Here is a 22,543-nt window from a genome sequence, read left to right as displayed (position 1 = left end):
ACGTAAGGCTTTAGAGTAAATGTTTATCCAGAAAAGCAGGAGAAGAATGGAATCTGGAATATGATGACTACATTCAAAAACAGGGGACAAGAAAACCCTACAATCTCAATCTAAGTTTTCACTGACACTTGAGGTGGGAACATGTACACACCTGTGCCAATGAGCAACCTGGTGCAAGAGGAGCAGATCAAATCAAAGCTCTTAGTGTCAAGCTGCTTTCAGTTCCACTGTTTAAGCTTAAGGGTATTATGCTTAGTTAGATTTAGTCCCATGCCCTGGTGTGTGCACTTTCACCAAGTCCAGGACAGAAAGCTCCTTGGAGGATCAATCATTGGTTTTACCATGCCTCCATTAAGGGTTGGTGTGCATCTGGTACATCTGAAATGGAACTTCTACTTTTGTTTTCTCTGACAAAGATCTAATTTGTACCCCCCAAAATGATCCCGCTAGCTGAACCTGGCTGAACCAACGCAACGTAGTGAGACTGGTCTAAGAAGTTGTTTCAAAACTTCACTATTGTACTTAGAAAGACAGTTATGTAGACACAGCTGTATGCTTCTGGTGTAATGACAGGATGAGGATCTCTGTGCATATGCAATAAAATTCAGAAGACATAAAAATATACACAATGGAGCTGATCCCACCTTACCTAGAGAGCTGAAAATAAATATAAATTGCCTAAGCTAACACAGCTTTAAAACACATACACACTGTGTGACTTTAAGAAAGGGGCTATTTTCAGTATACAGAAATTGTCCCATATTGGGAAAGCATAATTTCACTAAAGACAACATTCTTCATATCTGTGCAACCACAGCTGTGTGGTATCCTAAAGGCAGGATGTATTAACAGAAGAAAATACAAACAGAATTTCTGCTGTCCAGTGAAATTATCTAAACACAGAAATGTTGTTTTAATTAAGTCCTTTATGCTTACAAGAAAAAATGCAGTATCATGACTTTATGAGCAGATTCAGATTACATAGGAAGCAGTTTCCATTAAAAACAAAACCAAACCAAACCAACAAAGTCAAACCAACAAAAACCAGACTACTTAGTTTATAATTTATTTGTCTTGTCTTCTTGGGTCTGCTAATAGCCTAAGTAACTCAGAAATAGATACCTAATTTATAGCTGCAAGGGACCTTAAGTTTAATAGTGTAAAATGAAGAGTTTGATAAGTCTGTAACTGTGCCTCTAAATCAAGTATCAACTCTGTGGTAGGCCTCTTCCAGGCAACTACACAGATAAAAACCCTCCAAAAGCAGTAAGAGCATCATGTCAATTATATAATTTTAAGTTTAAAAAAGTAAACAAGCTATCAAGTATCCTAAGTGCAGCAGCAAAACATGTAGTTCAGGCTTAGGCCTGTTTGTTTGAGTTAACCGACTAAACATTGCTGGAAAACTCACTACAGACAGTGAATGCAGACAGCTTAGAGAGGATGAATAAAGATGCAATTTCTTTCAGAGCTTTACAACTACAGAAAAAGAAGGCAAAAGTTAATCAACCAATGAATTGCTTTTTATTTATGTGATGTAAGAAAAATAAGTATGCTTTATTCTGTAGTTATGCCCAACTTCTAACAGAGGAAGTATCACTGCCAAACAGGAAGTGAAGTAAGCAAAGGCATAACAGAAAAATGGATAGACAAAAGATGGTTATGCTTAAGTTGTTCTTCTAGGCTGATGGCATCAGACATTTAGCTGGTTTTCAATTTCTCTCAAAATATACTTGCAGTTGCTAACATTTCAAAATACATTATACCTGAAGAAACCATGTAAGTTACTTTGCTGGGGCTGCATTAAGTCTGGGATAACTCTCAGCTCAATAGTTTTAGACTTCCCTGTTTGCAAAACTACTATCAAATCTCCTGGCTTGTAACAGGAACTTCCATTCTAAAACTATACAGCTGCTATGTTTTGTCAGTAGTAAATACTTCATAAGCCTTACAAACTACAGGATTTCCCGGACTATGATATTTCTACTCAGATGCAGACAGCAGAGTTTGTTCCACTTGTACTCTGAGCTTCACTCTGTATAGTGAAACACCTTCAGTTCAGAAGTCAGAGCACTGTGTTATCACAACACCTGCTTGCACTAACAAGCTAAAATGAAAGGCTAACAAGCGTGCCTCAGCAAGGCCCAGTCCTTCAGCAAGTCATCCTCAAAAGAAGGATAAATTAATTTTATAAATATTACTGTGATTGACACAGGTTACACAACTTTTTAAACATCAAGTACTTCGTCAACTGAAGTTAAGCACTCTAGAAATAGGGTAAAATTACTCAGAAATTCACTTGTCTAAAAAATTGTTTCTGTTCGTAAAAAATGAATTCTAATATAAATTAAGACTTTTTACCATGAATTAAAGATAAATGGACTTTCACTATTATTTTTAATTAACTTTTCTTCCACCTCTTTGGGAACTCAACTATGAAGGATACATAAAACAACTTATCAGACAACTTTTAACAGATGAAAGGTAAATCCATAAACCCACAGAGTGTTCAGTCTGCCTCATCTAACATCCTTTTTTTTTTGCTAGAGGACAATTTCTTAAGCTGTTCAGATAATTAGTCCAACATCTGCTAGGCACTGTGAGTTTTTTGGCTGCATTTTACGGGTTGTAGTCTCCTCTCGGGGTACACAACTGGATGCAAGCAGAGTCAGAGGTAGACTGGTCACAACAGAACATCATGAGAAAGACATCATGGAGAGCTGTAGTCATCTGCTCTAACTTCTGGGTATGACCTACTAACCCCTAGACTTGTCCAGGTTATCTAGCTCGTATTTAATTTTTAGGCATCTAAATTAGGAATCTCACTGCAGTGAGAAAATGAAAGTCCCATTTTAAGACAAGCTGTGGAAGTATGCATTACATGCTAATTTATTCCTAATGGACAACTGACATTTTTCCCATGTTTGCTATGCTTTTTCTAACTGATCTGTTTTAGTCCTTACCTGCAGGGAACTTCCCAGACATTAACTACGTACCTATATAAAACTACATTGGTGCCAAGATAAAACATCCACTAACACAGGAATCAGTAAAGGTCCTGCACAATGAACTATCTGGGTCATGACTCTGGTTTATATTCAGAGGACATCTAGTACATTGGGATCCTGAACTCAACAAGGAACTGCGTTTGTTACTGTCACTTAAGTAGTTAATTTACAACTAAACAGACACATACACAGCATGAGAAGTCTTCCTTGACAGAGGCACGGTGGACATCTCCCATTATATACTTGCTTAACCACAGTGACTCTGAAACTTGATGCTACTTACTGAATTAGCTACTATGGTTTTACTCTCATAATTTGTATGAAAAGAAATAAAATAATAATCAAATGAAGGGACGTACCTGTGGGGCATATCCAGGAGGCACATAAATAGTAGGCACTGAACCATTTGGGGACATCATTGGAACCTGAGCAGGACCTAAATTGGTTACAAAAATATTCAGTACACCACCATTTAATGATCTGAGAAAGCTGAAAGAACATACTGAACTGCAAAGTCTCTGTGAAAAACATACAAGATAACATGGATAAACAAAGGCAATGCACTGTACAGATAAAATTATAGCAAAGGGCACTCTTAGAAACCTACGAAGCAGTTAGGAGAAAACCAGAAACAAAACTAAAAAGTAAATTAACCAGCAGATATTTTTCCCTTCTCTGTCAGGAAGCTCAGAGAAGAGTTTCTGTCAAAACTTAACAGGGGACAGAGCAAAAGAAGTGTCCTGAAAGGAAAGGACAAAAGAAGAGACTTTAAAACAGAAACAAAACAAAACATTCAAAACAAACTGCTGAAACCAGACAGTATTCCATTAGAGCTGTAAAGAAAATTACTTACAAAATATCTGTTCTGTTACTATAGTCTTATCACCTGAAGTAGTCTCAGTGCCACAGGAGAGGGAGGTGGTAAACAGAACATTAACTTAAGGTTCCAGGGGAAAGCCAGCTATTACAAACCACAAATTCTACTCCTACTAACAGGAAAAATTCTGATACCATGATGAAACTTGTACCATGCAAACCAGAAAGAACGGAGTTCGCAGACAGACAAATATGACACAACAGGACTGTTTTAAGGAGGCATTTGTAGATAAAGTATTGCCTGGAATATCTGATACCTTCAAAGAACACAGGGATGCTGTCAACATAACTGGATTCTTCTAAAAGCTTTTGAAAGACACTTAAAGTAGCAATGCTGCCTTTGCTTAAAAAGGGAAAAAGGCTTTTCATGAATAACTAACTGGCTTGAGAATAGGAAATAAGAAGAAGCAAATGATCAGCTTTCAAAGTGCCTAAAGTGACCAAAGGAGTCCCACAGGCACCCAAACAAGAACCTGTTCAATGCATTAACTTCTGGAAAAGGAAATGAACAGCAAAGTGACAAATTTTTTGGTATGCTCTCAGAGCTGCAAAGAATCTTAAAATACTGAATGATCAGATGATAAAAAAGCAGAAGAAACAGTGTTGATAAGTGCAAAGTAATACACCTGGATAAAACCAGAAATATTTATAGTGATGAGCCACAAACTAGCTGTAAATAAGCAGATTATGGAATTACTATGTATCTAAGGAAAGGTATTTCTAGCTGAGTGTTGTTGAAAGAAAAAAAGAGAACATTAAAAGTCACTACTAACAGGGCAGAGAACAAGCAGATAACACTATTATGCTATGGTATAGATCCATGCTGTACCTCAATACTTAGAGCACTGTGTTTGTCTCCACCTTTCAAAAAGAATACACAGAACTAGAAGAGGAAAGGAGGTTTACAGTGACTTTCCACCAGTTATCAGGAAAGCTTAAAGAGACCAGTATTCTTCTACCTGAAGATGGTTAAAATGTAAAAGTGCTGGCAACAGAGAAACAGCAAAAGACTTACTAAAAACCAACCAACCAACCAAAACCCCAAACAAACAAAAACACTCACAAACTGCCTAAAAATGGGAAGCTAGACCATCTGCAGTTTCTCATGTGCAAGAACCAGAGATATTAAATTAAATCACTGGGTAAAAGGTTTAAAACAGATAAAGCAAATTCTCATGAAATGTACAGTTAAATTATGTAAATCGCTGCTTCAAGAACATCGTGGAAAGTTAAAGGTTAGGTTCAGAAGAAATTAAACAAATTGAGAGAGGTAATCCATTAAGAACTGGAAAAAAAAAACAACAACAAAACCAACCAAGCATTACTTCTGGTTCAGAAAGCTAGAAATAAGCAAGTTATTTTTCTGTGTGCTTGCCCTGTCCTTATGCCCTCCCCTTCAGCATTTGACACAGGCCTCTAACAGAGCAAGCGCACTGGCACAGGCTTCAAGGGGTGCCTACAGACGTTCATACATTCTTGTGTTTAAAATACACAAGGCAACAATTGCTGAAGTTTAATTATTAAAGAAAAACTGAAACACAATAGAATCTGACCAGATTTTGTGGTAAGCACATACGGTTGGGATTCAGACACTCTGGACTCCATTCTCTCTCAGGTCAGTGTAGTGAAGCAAAAAAACCACCAACCCAATTGTCGGTGAAGTTTCAATAATACTTCTGAAAGGGCATTCACAGTTCCACATTAATGTTTTAGAAACTCAGTTAAGATCTACAAATAGGAAATACTAAGTAAATGCACAGTACGGTATGTAAGATTATAGCATACCTCATTCTGGTAAGTATGAACTTGACAAAAATACAGATAACCCTGTCTGAATGCCAAGAGCACTGAAAAGGAACAAAACCCATTCTTTAAAAAAGCAGTATGTAATTGAGCTTGATTACATGTACTATGGGGACTTCTTTAGAGTGAGATCCAGAAGTCTGGAAATGTACTACTTAAAAAGACTAAGAGACTTTAAGAACAAGGTCTTAATTGAAAGATTAACTGAACTGTATAACAGCAAAGAACATAAAGACTACAGCAAGCTATAAATTGAGAACTGAACCTCCTTCAAGTCTTTGTGCTCAGCTGAAACTCAAAAATGTTTCAGTGAAAGTTTCTGCTGAGTATGAGGTGGCAAAAATAAAGTGAAGTGAAAAGCAGCAAAGAGAGAAGCTGAAAGTGCTTCAGTGCATTAGCTTACAATACATTCTAAAACATCAACAGCATACTTACTGTAAGTCACCACTCAACCAAATAATGTTTTAAATTCTTACATAAGGTGGACTTTACACAGCTTGTATGTTGCATTGCTTACTTGTACTTTTTCCATACCAAACACAAAACACTAACACTTTTATTAAACTCACAATTTTAAACCATAGAAGTTTCAGGTAAATTTAGAATTAATACCCTAGTTACTTGAACTTTTTTACAGCAAACAACATCCTTGGGAGATGTATGAACTCTAACATGAACAGCCTGTTTCTTGGTGAACTGGTGTAAATTTACTGAAGTGTATTTGGCTTTTTTGTTTTGTTTTGCTTTAGACATCTGAAGAATATTGTTTAACAGTCTTTTTAAAGCTTATTTATTTAGTGCTTTAATCTCTCTAACAAGCAAACAAAAAAGCAGTTATCTTCAATCCAGTACAAAGGTTGATCCACAAACCCATTTCCAGTATACCCACAACCTAGCGGTCACAAAAGATATACAGGCAATGTATGAACCTGAAAAGTTACTGCAGTGTTACAACAGAGTCAAATTAGTAGTCTGTAAACTTGCATCCCATCCTGAACACTTTAAAGTTCCTGAATTAAAGAAAACATATTTTTACTATTCAAAATGTAACTGTGGACTCTAATCTGCTTTGATTAGATTTCCAAGTAGCTGTGGAATGAAGTCAGATTGCAAAGGAACATTCAAGACAACGAAAAGCCTGGAAAAAAGTTGGCAGACTTTATACGCTTTAAAGAACACGGTGTTTACAGTGAAATTACTGATTTCTCGACAGAAAGCATATTACTACCTACAAAAAACCTTTAAAAAAAGCTTTCCTGTATCTAAAGATGAATGCTAATATGCTATAAGAGCAGGTACTTTTCCCTTTTAAAAACAACTCTACTTCAGTGAAATTCACAGCAAGAGGAATCTTCATGCTTTCAGGGATCGGCTAGACTGGTGCATGACAAAGCCAGTGTGTTTTGCCATAATGCAAGACTGATTATAAAGTACCTGCAAATAACATCAGCGTATGTGTTAATCAAACATCTAATTTTCTATATTGGACATAAATGGGACTGGCTTCAGCCAAAGCACTATATTATGAATGCTGATGATCTGAGGTAAGGTTGGACAGGGCCTTGAAGAACCTGATCTAGCAGAAGGCCCCTGCACATGTCAAGGGGGGGTTGGAACTGGATAATCTTTAATGCCCCTTCCAACCTAAACCATTCTGTGATTGTAAGAGGTCTCAAATCTTCCATATCCTCTAAGGTATACAATTCTCTTATATAATAAGCAGTAGAGAGGTACTGTGGGCCAGAAAATAAACACATCACTGTGCTTTACACATCATTCTTGACAAATGACTAATCAAACACATTAAAGGTTTATTTAACTTAACCAAACCCAAGAAGCAGATGTTTCACCACACTTCCAGCTTATTTACATTGTCCTGAAATTTGCTATTTCACTATTAGTAAAGGGAAAACTTGCCACGCATTTTGTCCTAAGTTAAAAAAAAAAAAAAAAAATCAGGAAAAAACAAGGTGCCTCTCAAAGAGTACATGAAAGCTGTGCCCTTAAACGGGAAACTCGTAAAAGAAATCCCAGCAAATTTAACATGATTATTCGAGCAGACTGTAAAAACTTAATTAACAAGCTACCATAAACGTGTGGCAAAATTAACCGTTTGTCACTGCGGCCGCGACAAACTCATCTGAACACAGAACACCTGAAAATGGGAGGATACCACCACCGCTCTCCTAACGGATGTAGGATTTCTCTCTATCCTGCCTAGTGGCATTGCTTCATTCCAGGTCTCCCGCAGCACTCCGGCACGGCGGACGCACGCCGCCCTAGCGCGGATGCAGCGCTCGCCGCCCGCACTCGCGGATGCGCTTCCGGGGCACCGACGCCCAGAGCCCGGCTCTGCCAACACCCCAGCTCGCCCGGAATGGCCGCCCAGCGCCCGGGCTGCCCGCTCCCTCCGCAGCCGCCATCACCCGGAGAGGGGCTCAGCAGCGCTCAGGTTCCCCGCATTTGTTTCCCAACCACCGCAGCTCTCCCCCGTCCGCCGCTGCCGCACAAGCGCCAGCCGCGGGGACTGTCTGCCCGCCGCGCCCTGCCCTGCAGCTTCTGTGCTTTACAGCGGCGAGTTCGCTGGGCGGCCGGGACACCTTACCGCTCATTTCGGGCCGTACCGGGCCGGGCCCGCCTGGCGGGTGCTCCCCGGCGCGCCGCGGCAGGCGGGGCGGCGGCAGCGGGCGGGGCGGCTCCCTCAGGTGCGCGGCTGCCCGCTCAGCTCCGCCCCACCCCGCCCCAAGGCCCGCTCCGCTCCGCCCTGCCGGGCCGCGGCCAGGCCCCGCGCCAGCCGGGAGGCGGCACAAGCGGAACGCGGCCTGGGCTGACAGGGGCTGGGGGGCGGGTGCCCGGGAGGGATTCCTCAGCCATGCCGCAGGCCTCCTGGCTCTGGTCTTTGCTGTACGCTGACCATTGTCATTGGCTGGCGTGGCCCAAATCCTCCAGGTTTTTACGTTAATTAGCATAACTAAATTCTAAAGGATTACTTCAGCCCAATCCTTCTATAGGATTTACCTTCAGCTGAACTGCTAATCAGTTTATGCCCAAGAAAGGAGGCACACCAACAGACCTGGTTCCAAACCCTTTCTGACATCCCGTTTAGAAAGCTGCAATGACTTTGATACTAATTTATGTGGATACTGCAGCTCATGAGCACTGCTATACTTAGCATTAGTCTAATGTGAATGGCGATGAATCACTGTTATCCCCAGGAGGAAACAGCATTCAAGATTTACTGCAGCACATTAGGTTAACTATGGCTCTATATCCGTACACCCACACTTTGACATCACACAGGCAATGATATGCATCACTGACGCAAGCACTGACAGGGTCAAACACAAAGGCCACAGCAGTTGAAACAACAGAGCGCACAGCTGACGTAGCAGCACACCACTCCAACACTGATGGGCTGCAGTAAATCAATAGCCCCTGATCCCACAAACAGTTGCACCACTCTGTCTTTTACATAATGGCCAAGACTTCAAAAGTTTTATTTTGGGCTACAATTAATTACAAAAACCAATAATAACCAACACCACCAATTGGTCTACATTTGTCTTGCAAGCCGTGCCTGGAAAATACTACCAAATTAGTATTTCAGGGTTAACAGGCACTAAAAAATTATCACAAAGCATCAGCAGTTTCACATTTACTAGGTGCAATGTAATCAAAACAAGCAGTAACAAAAAAGAAAATCAGACACAGAACTTACTGTTAGGCCTGAGCTGGGTAAGAGGCACAAGAAAAGAACTGTGAACACTGCAAGGACACGGGCAATCAGAAGACTTCAGTTTGCAATGCTGTCCATTTAACATATTCCTTATGCTTCAAATTCATCCTGACAAAACAATCCCTTCCCCCATCCATCTGTCTACTTTTGCCATCGAGCCTGGGGAACAGCAGCTGACAAAGCTGCAACATCATTTTAAATATATTAATTGGCTAGAAAAAATAATCTATCAGTAGACTGCTGGCTGGTGAGCACAAGGCAAAACTGAAGGTAAAACATTCACATAGTTCCATTCAACAGCAGAGGGGAAAAGCATCAGTTTCATTCACAGAGACTTTGGAACAATGGATAAAAGGATGGGGGGGGAGGGAAGCTATGAAACTTAACTTCTAAAGATTACGTCCTAACGAGATCCTGATCGTTCCCATGAAACCATACATACATATTCAGGAAAAAAAAAAAAAAGGATGTGAAATCCCTTCTCACAGGCAAAGTGCAGAGATGACAGGTTCCTGTAGCATTTTATCATTAATACAGCTATCAGATTTCTTTTATAATGGCCTCGTGTACTTTCAAAGGAAAAAGGTGACAATGGTTTCAATGCTTAGATATTAAATGTGCTTTCATGTCACCTGGTTCTAAACAATGACCATGGTGCAGTTTTGTGATGAAAATAGACTGCAAGCCCATGCCTTTGAACAATGCAAACTTCATGAAGTTACACTTGGGAGGTTGCAGAAGGATAATTTCAGTCTTTTGAGGTACTACAACAATAAGAAGTTTTTACACATTCTGTCTGAAGCAATTGTGTGGCCCGATGATAACTCTATCCTACTTCAATAAAAAAAACCAATGAATCAAAGATGTTAATGCAGAAATACAATATGGACTTTGTACTGCGCAGCCTAGATTGTTAAATTGCTTCATTTCATTTGCTGGTTTAGGTTTAGACTCTGGGTAATTATTTAGGAAATATGTGGAAGAGTTATGTCAAAAAATTGTTCTCACTTCCTTGTAGTCTTCCAATTTAAAAATCAGGTGAACCATACATCACTGCATTTCAAAGTGAGTCAAATGTGATATACTATTATTAACAGAGAGAAGCACTGATGAAAATGTGTTTATTCTTTGCAGGAAAAATAAGCTGCACTCGTTCTAATCTAACCGCATCCCATATTTGCTCAGCCTTTTCCTCAAGGAGAGCCTCATTTCCTGGCACTTACAGTGAGCAGTACTGATCCGTAACTTTTTCAGACTAATATTTAATAGTTGTGCATACTGCTTAATCATGTTCCATTTGATTCACAATATTCAGGATAAACTACAGTTTAGTCATCTAACAGTTGCTACCACTAGAATTTGTGGTTTTCTAATCAGATTTTATTTTTGCCATATAGCACTGCAGAGTCTAAACTAAATACCACACAAATCTTTCTTTAAGGAGACCAATTTGGAAATGGTCATTCCTAACCGGAAGACATAAAACTAAGTTAGCAGGACATGACGTGTGTCAGCCTTCCAAGAGTCCCATAATCCAGATCCCATAATCCATATAAATCTACACGATTTAGCAGTAGAGGGAAAACTAGGTAAATCTAGAATGACATTTGCTCCACAACTAGAGTTCTAGTGTGCAAAATGAGGGCTAAATCTTGTTCTTAAGTAAACGTAAATGGTTAATGATAACTCCTGATTTAAAAAAACAAACCCTCACACCCAGCAGCTCTGTCCCACTGCAATGTTACTCTCTTAAATGTAGTTCTTGCATTAGGGGAGTGTGCTGTTCTGGTCAGATGAAAAGATCTTCTGTAGGAATACACAGAACTGGAAAGAGAGTTCAGTCCTACAGGAAATCCTCTCTTCAGACTTGCTGCATACAATTATTTTTATGCCTACATTAGAGGCATTCACTTGAGTCCACCAACAAAGATTCTACCAACATCGCAGTTCCACAAACGTTCAGATGCAGGTTTCTAAACTATGAAATAAAATTTGAAGTAATGCTTTATTACACATTCTTGTTTCAAATCATGAGTGAAGAAAACAGTCCCTGAAGCTGACAATTCAAAAGGTGACATTTGGAAATGCAAAATCCTCCTGTCATGACACAAACTGTAGAGAACAAGCTCTAGGCAAGTTATACAACCATCACATGACAAAAAAGAGCAAACTGAAAACATCTGATGTTACACACCTTACACTTCGCAGCATCTAAAGCAAACACTTGGCTTCAGCAGGGTGATTCACTGGCTGCCTCCAGAGGACGGCTCTGTGCTTCTGCACATTTATCAGGGAGCTACCTCATACCAGATGACACAAGTCATTTAGCACAGACAGCGTGTCCTCAAGCAGATATGTAGTTCAGGCCTGCTTTAGTCACTCTTCTGTCCAATTTCAGTAAAGTACATGAAGTTTTCTGAGAGTAGATTCCTACTATCAAGAAAAGGAGGTCTTCATGTTCAGTTAGAAAGTAGGCTAAATTCTGCACTATGCTGAAGCAGATTAACCCCACAACTTGTTCCTGTCTAGGGAAGTCCTGTGAACAGCATACTACAGAATAACCTGGGTCACCTCTGCTGAAGATGGGCCACCAGAAACTGTAATGAAACATACTAAGCTTCTGTCCATGCTAATGGTGCTTAACTCCTTTAATCCATGAGCTTCTAAATGGAAAATACAGAGCCAGCCTTTAAAATGGGAATCAGAACCCAGGACTTCAGCTAAATCTTACAGGAATCTCTATTACATCAATAGAAAAAGGTATATTTCTTTCCCATGTAGTTTCCCCTCTAGAATCTTACATTTTTTTTGAGGTGAAGATGCCCTACCTCCAAAAGGCAACATGGAGAAAAGCCTAAACTCAGAATGCCCCAGAACCTGGTGGTGAGGGGACTCTGCTGGAATCGGGGAGCTACAAGTTTCCACTCTTCGTAGAGCTAAAAACCTCTGATCTCCTCCATTCTGGGTGACTGCTTTAACCAATTTCCTGACACTGTTTGCACCTTGGGATAAATCTTCATTATGAGGCTGGTGAGGCACTGGAACAAGTTGCCCAGAGAAGTTGTGGATGCCCCATTCCTGGTAGTCTTCAAGGCCAGGCTGGACGGGGCTTTGAGCAACCTGGTCTAGTGGAAGGTTTCTTGTAGCAGGGGGGCTGGAACTAGATGATCTTTAAAGTCCCTTCCAACCCAAACCACTCTATGATTCTATGATAAAGTTAATATAGGCCAAGTAAACAAGTAGCCTTTCTGAAGACAAAGGCAACATTTATATACTGTCTCTATATTGCCTCTGCTTTGGCATGTCTTTGATGGGGGCAGCTTCTGATTGTCCCCCTGCAGCCTGATGTTTTATTCAATTACAGGCATTAGGGAATTCTATGGCCAAACCAGGAGAAGCAGTAAATTCAATGTACTTGCTAGGATTAGGCCATTTTTTGATGAGTGACCTGGGCTGTACCTGAAACTTCTGCAGCTAAAAGCTTCTGAAATTACAACTGCAGTAGAATCTAAACACTCTGAACATGACCCCTTACGATTACAGTTACTTGCACAGACATACTTTTTCTCTTCACTGATAACAAGATAAGCCTATGAATGCAGCTAAAAGAGGGGGTGCTCTGAAGACAGTGGGGAAAAAGTTTGACTGAAAATCCACTGATCTTGAAAATTCTTAACAACATTGCAGCTGACACAACAAAACCATTTAGATTCACACTTCTGATTCTGCTAATGACTTAAGGTCAACACATAAGACTTTTCATGCTCAAAAAAATTTACAGGAATTTGGTCCCAAATCAATTAACCCAAAATTACACATAAAAAAGAACGGATGTTCTCTGTCAGACTCAGCAGCAACACAGAAAAGCACCATGTTGCTACCTGCAGCCTCTTCTGTTGTGAAATGTTTCTACTATTATACAGATCACTAAACACCTGCAATTCCCACTGAAACCTCACATTTTTGTTGAAAGTGATTCATAAGTATTTTTCAGGGTCTGTGTTAGCAAAAACAAAACAAAACAAAAACAAAAAAACACCCCAAAAGAAACCACCTCATCTAATAAAGGCTTTTAAAAATTTTATTTAAAACTTTTAAATTTGTTTTAGGATTCAAAATTTAAAATTTGGTCTTTTTGGTGTTTATGTGACAAAGGCTCCTTGATTCTCCACGATGAACTCTTTACAGATCCTTCAACAAGGAATTATTTTTTCAAGATCTCAAGCAAGTTACTACACAGGGAAAGTATGTAAGCTCAAACATTAAGAGCATCTATGACAAAGGTTGTTTTTGATAAAAAGCTTTCAATGATGTTAATAAATATGTATTACCAGAAAGAAAGGTATATGGTAAAGCAGACAGCAGGGTTCAGACACAAAGATAAGCCTATGCCATTGCAGTGCTCTCTTCAAATTCAATTTGCTTTGTAACCAAATACATTTTAGAAAGTAACATACCCACTGCTTTGGCAGTCAAAATGAACTCAGAGCCAAAAAGAAATATGTAAGGAATCTACTTACCTGTGCCAAACAAGAGGCCAGGGATGAAACAACTAAGTTGGCTCAGTCATATGAAAGTTGTCATTCCAAACCAGAAGGCGAAAGACACATGCATACAGTGGAGCTCCTTACCATACATTATGTATGGATCAATCTATCCCTCTACTAAGGAGCTGAGACAAGAAAATCACACAAAAGCTGGAAAGTAAGAGTGTCCTTTGTGCAGAAACCTTTTTATTGCTTCACTACTGCCTAGATGCAGATCTAAATTTTCTCTTGCTAGATCATCAGGGCGAAGGATTGAAAAGACCTCATGAATCAAGGCTACTCATCTGCAATTGTAGCTCCATTCCTCTCTCCCTTTATCATACATCAAGATCCATCATAAATGGATTCTACATAAAAGCATCAAGACTGATCTTGAAACAGTTTTTACACATACATCTCTCACTGGAGTACAGTTCCATAGCACCACTCTCCTATGTAGCCAGGAGGTTTGCTGTAATTAGATAAAAGTTAGTCACAGCCATTTGACATCCAGCTGGGCTTTAAACCAGCTCTGGCATTAACTATTTATTTTTTAATCCCTAGTGCTTACTTACCTGTTCTGATCAAAACTTATTTTTAGCCAAACCAACTAAGCTGTTCTACTTTCCTTTTATAAAACAGGCTCCTCATTCTCGTAAGTATTTTAATAGCTCTTTTCTACACCTGGAATCATCTTTCATCTTTTGTAAACATGAATTATCAAGTTACAGTTGAAGTCTCTGCAGAATCCTGCTAAACATTCCAAGCCATACTAGCAACAACTGCCCTGATGCATTTTATGGTCACAGTAACCTTCACAGATACATTATACTGGAGATCATACTCATCCTGTAAGTCAAACAGCTTGCCTGCTTCCTCCTCCTCCTCAAGTTTCAAGTGAGGAGATCCCCATCTATAATTTATTAGTCTGATGCATGGCCTTGCATTGTATGTAACTGCAATACATCCAGTTCAGAGATACCATTAAACAACACGCCTTTAGACAATTATGTTCTTTTTGATTTTTTACTACTTCTGGAATACAGATTTCCTATGCCATTAGAGTTGTTTGGATGATCAGCTTTGCTGAAATGCCAAGTATTTCTAAAGTATCTTGATAGCTCAAAGATATCCAAGTGCATTGGTTACCGAGTGATTAAGGGATATAGTTACACTCTAGGCTAGCTGTGCATCATGCTTTACCATTCAATTCCTATTTCATTTTAGAACAAAACAAAACAAAAAACAAAACCCCAAAAGAGTAAGTTATATTGACTCTGCCAAAGCTTTTTAAAAATAGAGATCAAAACCTACTCTACTATGCTTTGAATTTTGCAGCTCAGAGACTGGCAATGTGCAGGTATCTGGCATCAAGACTCCATAGCATACCTGCAATTCTTTAGACCTTTATTCTCTAGTCCTCCTATTTATTTTACTTTATTATGTCCCCAAAGCTATATCTTATATAGACTTAACCTTACCTGACATTCAGCCTCTTTTTCTATGTGTCACATTCCCAAGCACTTCAGACCTCTGTCCAGCCCTCTGAAGCTGTGCAGAAATGTTTACCTGCGAATGTACTACTTGTCCAGACCCAGCAGCACAAGATGATCCAGCAACATACATTTATGTACTTCTGAAAAAAAACCCCACACTTACAAAACCCAACACCCTTCTATTTAACTACTGTCAAGAATATGAGACTAGATTCCCATCAGAAATAACAGATCTGATTTTCAGAGGAGAGGACAAGGCTCAGTAACTGAAAAACAAAACAACAACATAATGAAATCCTACAAATATAATCTGCAGTTGGAAGGCTATTATGGGCAAATCAGTGCTCTGGATGGTATTTTAAAGACCTGCAAGAGGATGAACTGAGTTAAAAACCTACAGATAGAGCTCTGTGGGCATATAAATTAAGATTCCTGGTCTAGTATGTGTCATGCCTTTGCTGGAAAGGAATGCAAGGAAACTTGGGAATGCATATAGTGCAATTAAGAGAAAAGATAGGGTATTTTCAAGGTACATTTTCCTCATCCTAATGCAATCTTTCTTTGAGCAAGAATTAGAAGGGTGTAGTAGGCATAAAACGTACTTGTAGGTTTTACTGTTTACTTGTAGTAGGCATAAAAACAGACCTTTTACAAATATTTTATTGAAAAGGCTACATACATATCATGTCAGATTTACAACCTGTGCAAAACAGCACTCTTCTATTACACACGGGCCAGAAATCCACAGTAAAAAGTGATCAAACTGTCCACAGTCAATCTCAGAACCTCATATTTGGCAGTCCCCTTGTATCCATTTGCTTTGCAAGTCAGGGAAATAACTGGAAGTTAGGCTCATAAAAGCCAGCCCTCTGTATCTCTCTTCAGCATTTGCTAACATGCACTTCTATTTTTCAGCTCTCTTAGCAGATGATTTTTAAAACTCATTCATGCTGGAAGAACTTTAACTGGTTCCAGTTGCTCAGACTGTCCTTGTAACTTACCAAATATGTTCACTCATTGATGCATTGCTTAGTCACCAGATGTTCCCCAAAACGGTACTGCCAGTAGTGTCACACTACAGAGTGCAGTCTTTCTGCTTTTGACCCCCTACTATCAAATTCAATGGGGAAGAAACCAAAACTCTCTTTAAGAAAAAAAAAAGCTTATCTTCTCAAATTCCCAAACCCATCTTGGCCTTTAGGCACTCCAAGGATCTGTCTGAAAGACAACTTAATTTTTATGTATTGTCTATTGAAAAAATAAGAGTAGGAAGTCAGCTATGATTTCAGATTTAAGTGAATTTAAAAGCTAGGTTAAGATTAAACTTTTTAATTTTTTAAAAACTGAACAAAACAATTCTGTGCCTGACCACCAAACAAGAAACAAAATATATGGAAAACCTAACAAAAAGTAAAAATAAATGCAAACTTCAGTATATTTCACATAATTTTCTAAATATCTCCCTATTACTTAAAGAGTTACTGGGATGTCTTCTGGCTGCATAAACCACAACATGCTAACTCTGCCAAGAATACAGTGCCTTTCACAGCACAACCTCTTCAAGGCTATAGCAACTGAAGATGTAACACAGTAGCACTTCACCTAAATGCCCTCTTTCAAGAGACTAATCTTAAATGCAATTTACGGGAAGAACAGAGAAAAGGAGAAAGGCTGACAACTCTCCGCAGGCTCATCTTTCTCTATCTGTCATCTTTAACTCGCATTTTGATTCTTAGAAGGCTGCAGTATCATTAAGTTACAGCTCCAGGACCTAACAGTTCTTTCCCCGCCCTCTTCCTAGGAATTTGATTGTTTCCACACGCTACAGTAGTGTGGTTTGCTTTTTTTGGATTGTTTCTGGAACTAGGCTTTCCCTACTTTGGGACTTTGTCTCAGCCCACAGTCCTGTTGTGGTCTTTGCTCAGCACAGTCCTCCTACTTCAAATAACCTGTCCATATTTTGTAAGATTTTTTTCTAGGGTTGTTGCAACACTTCATTATAAGAGGTCATCATGAAGCCTACTTATGATCCCACTCACAGTAACTTACATCTTATTGAAACTACAATTCCATATTAATTCCTTCTAAGAATTATTAATGAAGCAATAATATAGACTATCAGTTTGGCATTTATAGTTCTTATAGCAGCTCTTTCTTTGAGTGCCTTGGAGGGAACATCCATTCTACCTTTGAATACAACCGATCGTCCAAGGGAAACACAATAGACGCAGTATTTATGGTGATGGCACATGTGTTGAGCACCAAAGGGAAGTGAAATTGCTGGAGAATAGGCTACTGGAAAAACAAACTGGGAACAGGCACAGGAGATAAACCATATACTTACAGAATAGCTATTAATCAAATGAGAAGAAAGGTGTAGTCAGCTTCTCTAGTAGCGCTAATACCATTCATTAACTTGACACCCATCTGAAAGTTACTGGGTGTTGTACAATCGCTTGAAAAGATCTGAGGCTCTTTAGATGCTGTCCTAGGGCACCTACTCCAGACAGCTGCATTTTCCAGAAGGACAAGTGGAAAGCCCTTTGCAGTGTGAGAAAGAGCTTCTCTTTGGCAAAACCAAAACAAGAACAGCACTGTGGATAGCTGTATTTACTACCAGTTAATCTGGTCCTTCCAACTTTGCAACCCCATGTAATTACACTGTTTCTTAATGGCTTTAAGTGGCAGAATTTACATGCTTGCAATTGGTCTTTAACTCTCATTACACAGAAGCTGTTTATAATTGTGCACAGCTAGCCTGTATGTTTGTAATGACCTTGTTATCGTTTTCCTCTTCTTCCTTTCCTTCATTTGGATAATAAACTGCTTCAGATGTAAAACAGATTGCTGCATGTCTGCAGAAGGAAGAAGGGGAAGGGAAGATATATTACCATGATTTTAATGAAGTTGAAGAGTGTCACGATCATGTAAGTCATGCAAACTGACAAAACCTCAGTCATTTAACAGACAGTCAAAAAAAAAAACCCCACGACTATAATCATGTACTACTAATAACATATGCACAGCCATATCTGTGCAGCCATGTGCTGCTGATTCATCCATTAGAAAAAACAAACAACAACAACAAAACAACCAACCAAAAAAACAAACAAAAAAAAACCAAAACAGAACAAAAAAAAACAACCCCTGGATTCAGAGTTGCAACATCCAGTTAAAAGTTACATTCTGGCAAAAGTGTACCTGGACCTGTGCAGAAAACACAGTAGCCTTGCACAGGTGAAAATGAAGAAAAGGGAGACAAAAATGAAGGGAAGGGAGATGAACCTCCCGGTCTCTTTCTGTTGCTACCTTGGGGCCCTCTGTCTCCAAACCAACCTTTAGCATCAATGGAGGAAGCATGAGACAGTGTAATGTCAGGTCCTGTAAGCTGCTGGTATGGCTGTGGCAGTCTGGGTGTAAATGGGGAACTTGCTCTGCCTTGAAGAATTCTGGAAAAATAATGGCTGGGAGAGGTGCTCCACAGACTCAAAAGACTTCAGTTTCCTCCCAAGGCTGTCTTCCACCCTTCACAGCTACTGCATGCCTGACAGAGGTCCGTAAGATAAAGCGGCCACAACTACTTCATGGAGTACAAATAGAACAAGAGTGAATAAAAATTAATTCAAAGCTATTTCTCTGTAAACAGTAATTCGTTGGCAGAAATCTGAATACTGTCACAGCTACAGCTATACATTAAGGATGCAGCACTATGATTTGAATCTTACAGGGTGGAACTATAAAGAAATTTCCTGGGGCCTTGTCTAACAATCTGCAGCATTTCCCAACAGATGACACACCAGGATGTATTCATACTGTACATCAGGTGAAAGAGAATGTAACAAAAATTCCTTTATTTACAAAGTTCTAGCCTTCCAGTGCAAAGCCTACTTAAAAACAGTCTCTATAAAAGCACCATTTATTCTTAAAGAATTAGATAATAAAATTGAGAAACTTTTTTCTCTGTTTAATGAAATAAGTTAGCAATCTTTGTGAACTTTATTATTTCAATCAACCAAATTGCATTCAGTTAAGAAACAGAAAATGATCTCATATTTCATGATTTTCATCATGAGCTAGTATAAGTTATTCTAAACATTAGGATATTAAGTGAAAATAGTAACTAAATCCTTTTCAAACTCTTCTGCCAGCATCTCCATCTTTGATTCAGTTCAAACTGCTAACTACTTACACTAGACAAACTTTCTACTTACATTAGACAAACTTTCTACTTACATTAGAAACCAAGAAGAGATCCTACATAAACTTCCCCTTCTTCCGTTTCCCCCCATAAAGCAAATAACACAGAACTATTTCTTTCTCATCAAGAGCATAGTCAGAAAAGAAATCAGATGAACTGACTGCAATGCCAGGGGACTACTATAATATTGCCAGAAGCAGACCCGTCAAGCTTAACATGCTTCCTACAAGATTCATCCAACTAATTCTAGGCTCAGCCCACAGTAGCATCTGAATCTCAGCAGTTTGAACTAATCCTTCACAGCCTCGTGAGCTAGACATAACTGACTATAGCCATGGAAACCAAGTTTTAGGGGCATTCTTTACCTGCAACTTAGGGCTGTAACTCCATTCCTAACATGAACTTCCAAGTACTGGTACCACCCTTGTACAGTGTGAGATGCTAGATGCTCATTGAATTGGATGAGTTCAAAGAGTTCAAGGACAGACAAGGGTCTTGGGTACAACTGTGAAACCACTCAAATTAGGTGTTTCCAGGATGTAAGCCTTACTTATTTCAGCTTAATATAGCCAGGCTTTAGCTCCAGAATGGAGACATCTCATTTAGGTATCTAAAATTATGTGTCTGCATGTAAGTTAGGACTTCAAACTCCCATTATAGCAAGTGGAGATCCAGTCAGTACAGACAGTGGAGCCTGGAGAGCTATTCAGTTCAAACTGATGCCAGCTGAAAAGCACTGCCTGTACTATAGCTAGTGACTAAATCTTCACTAGTTATAATGGGAGCTTAGATCCAAGGCCACATATAGAAATACACATTTAGACACCTAAAATTAGATGTCTTCAGTATGCAGCTGAAGCACTGATATTTCAAACAAATGTCTCCAGAACCTTCCTACAGTCAGGCTGGGTCTGCAGCGTGGAACGTGCAGTGTCGTGAAAAGAGGGAATAGAGGAGATTAGAGAAGATACAAGGGAATATGAACTCCTCAGAATATACAGGAAAACAAGACAAGAAAAGAAGAATTGGACTGAACACCTTACAATGAATATAGTAAGTTATGAACTCATTCATATTTCACAATGTGTGAAATAAGATACAATAAAAGTTAGAAAAGTACCTAATAGAAGAATGAGAAAATAACCAAGGCAAATGTTTTCTCCATATAAAGATATTAACACATATTAAACCGAAATCAATGACAGGAAAATTAAATTTTCCCTAAACCACACTATAATCAACACCGTGAAAGAGATGTGAATTAATGCATTTCACTTTTTATCTGATTTTTATTGTGTTTGTTTTTAATTTGCTGCTGCAGAGGGTGATAAAACAGGTCTAGTTTGCTTTTTAATAAAACTTTTGTCAAATTTAGTTTTTTTCTGGGAATAACATGTTTTAGAAATCTAGTATTTATAATCCTAAAAAAGTGGGCATAGCAGTAACATGAGCTGCTCTTGGCAGAAAAGCAACATGATAAAGTAAGCTTTTCCAGCAACAGCTTCTCGTACCATCCCTGACTGCCTCTTTAAGGGCTGGACGAGACTGGGACCACCAAGACCTGGTCAATTATCAGACTTAATGGAGAAGGTCAGGCAGCTCCCAGAAAAGGCTGAGCGAGCTCTGTTACGAGGCTAATTCTCATGGGCACTCTCAGAGCAGAGACAGATCTAAACAACAAACTTCTGGATTGCTATGTTTTATTCTGGTCATGGGAGTGACCTTGTTTTGTCCCACTTTCCAAGATCTGAGTTAGTAAAACAAATTTGAGAGATGGTCCTGAAACAAGAGAAGACTACCTGTGCTCTACAACCAAAAGAACTACAGAATCAATTAGATATACCCGAGCTAGCTATAATTCAGCACAGTCCCAGCAGTAGCACTAGAAAAGTTGCAGTAGCAGGGCTTAGAGGCAAGTTTTACCTGCCAATAGTACTTGAATTATGGACTAGATTTCTCCTACATGTCAAAAGCAATATATGAGCAATCTACGTGAACCACAGTGAGGGCTTGTCATTATTTCTTTACCTTACCAGAAGGGTATTTGCCATTTCTCCATCCAACTTTTACACTAACCTACCTGTAAAAGGCAGAAGGGCAAGTCTGTTAAAAAAAATATGCACTCTGTTTACCACTCTAACCTATAAAAAGAGCACCTCCTACTTATAATTATTTTGGAATGAGATAGCTCCAAATCAAGCTGCTACAACCACACTTTGTGGACACTTTCTCTTCTTATCATCTTGCTGCAACACAAGAGAGAATCAAGTCTCCTCTGCAGTCATGCTCCTGCACAGCTGATCAATACCGACTGACTGTTGGTAACTGGAAATACCAGACATCTATAAAACAACTTCTAAAATGTGCATATTGAAGGCCACTTCCAAACCAGAAGTTGGTGTTGCAAAGCTCAAGTTAATCCTAGAATGAAGTTTGTGTTTCACTGCTGTAGTCTCAGAATTTATCATCTTCTCCTCTTGACTTCCCTGAAAACAATTTTTAGAAGTACTTTTTTCCTTACTTTAAAGAGAAAAAAATGAGCTTATTTTTGCTTAATTTTTATCCCAGAGACTAACCTTAATACTGATACTTCATTTAATTTCAAAGCATGAAGTATTTATGACTCATTCTAATTTACATAATTTTTTCTTATTTTATTATGAAAATGGCAGTTTTCCTTTGCAGAGACATATAGAACATGGTCTCTCTTACTATGTCAAGTAACATTTAATAGCCCTTAGCTGCAACTTGGGGCTGTTATAAAATGTGCTCAAGATGAGTCATCTTCATTCATTTATTCTGCCATAGGAAGAATTCATGAATGAGTGATCTGCAGTAATTCATTTCTACAAAGAGACCCATTCATACATTTCAAACCAGGTTTTCTGAATCACTGTAAT

At 39.0% G+C, this 22,543-nt stretch overlaps 1 protein-coding gene and 1 long non-coding RNA gene across 10 annotated transcripts in view; one reads left to right on the top strand and one right to left on the bottom strand.

The window, feature by feature from the left end:
• The window catches only part of FNDC3A (fibronectin type III domain containing 3A), a 123,357-nt gene that overhangs the window by 49,057 nt on the left and 51,757 nt on the right, over positions 1-22,543 (bottom strand). For 5 of the 9 annotated variants that reach the window (XM_061457364.1, XM_061457363.1, XM_061457365.1 and 2 more), the window contains one exon: positions 3,368-3,444. The exons of 2 other annotated variants lie outside the window; for them this stretch is intronic. In XM_061457364.1, the coding sequence (XP_061313348.1) occupies positions 3,368-3,444 (77 nt within the window). Of the gene's footprint in view, positions 1-3,367; positions 3,445-8,292; positions 8,303-8,705; positions 8,800-22,543 lie in introns of those variants that run through there. 2 more of the 9 variants (XM_061457367.1, XM_061457368.1) reach the window with 2 other exon arrangements.
• On the top strand, positions 9,558-10,914 carry LOC133271399 (uncharacterized). Its single transcript, XR_009744122.1, has 3 exons — positions 9,558-9,693; positions 10,558-10,647; positions 10,821-10,914. It is a non-coding gene; the product is annotated as an uncharacterized LOC133271399 (long non-coding RNA).

This window comes from Pezoporus flaviventris, unplaced genomic scaffold (genome assembly GCF_033815535.1).
Source record: "Pezoporus flaviventris isolate CSIRO_AGI_PZ_B2104156 unplaced genomic scaffold, CSIRO_AGI_Pfla_v1 ptg000025l, whole genome shotgun sequence".
NCBI lineage: Eukaryota > Metazoa > Chordata > Aves > Psittaciformes > Psittacidae > Pezoporus > Pezoporus flaviventris.
This window is presented reverse-complemented; position numbering and strand designations above follow the sequence as displayed.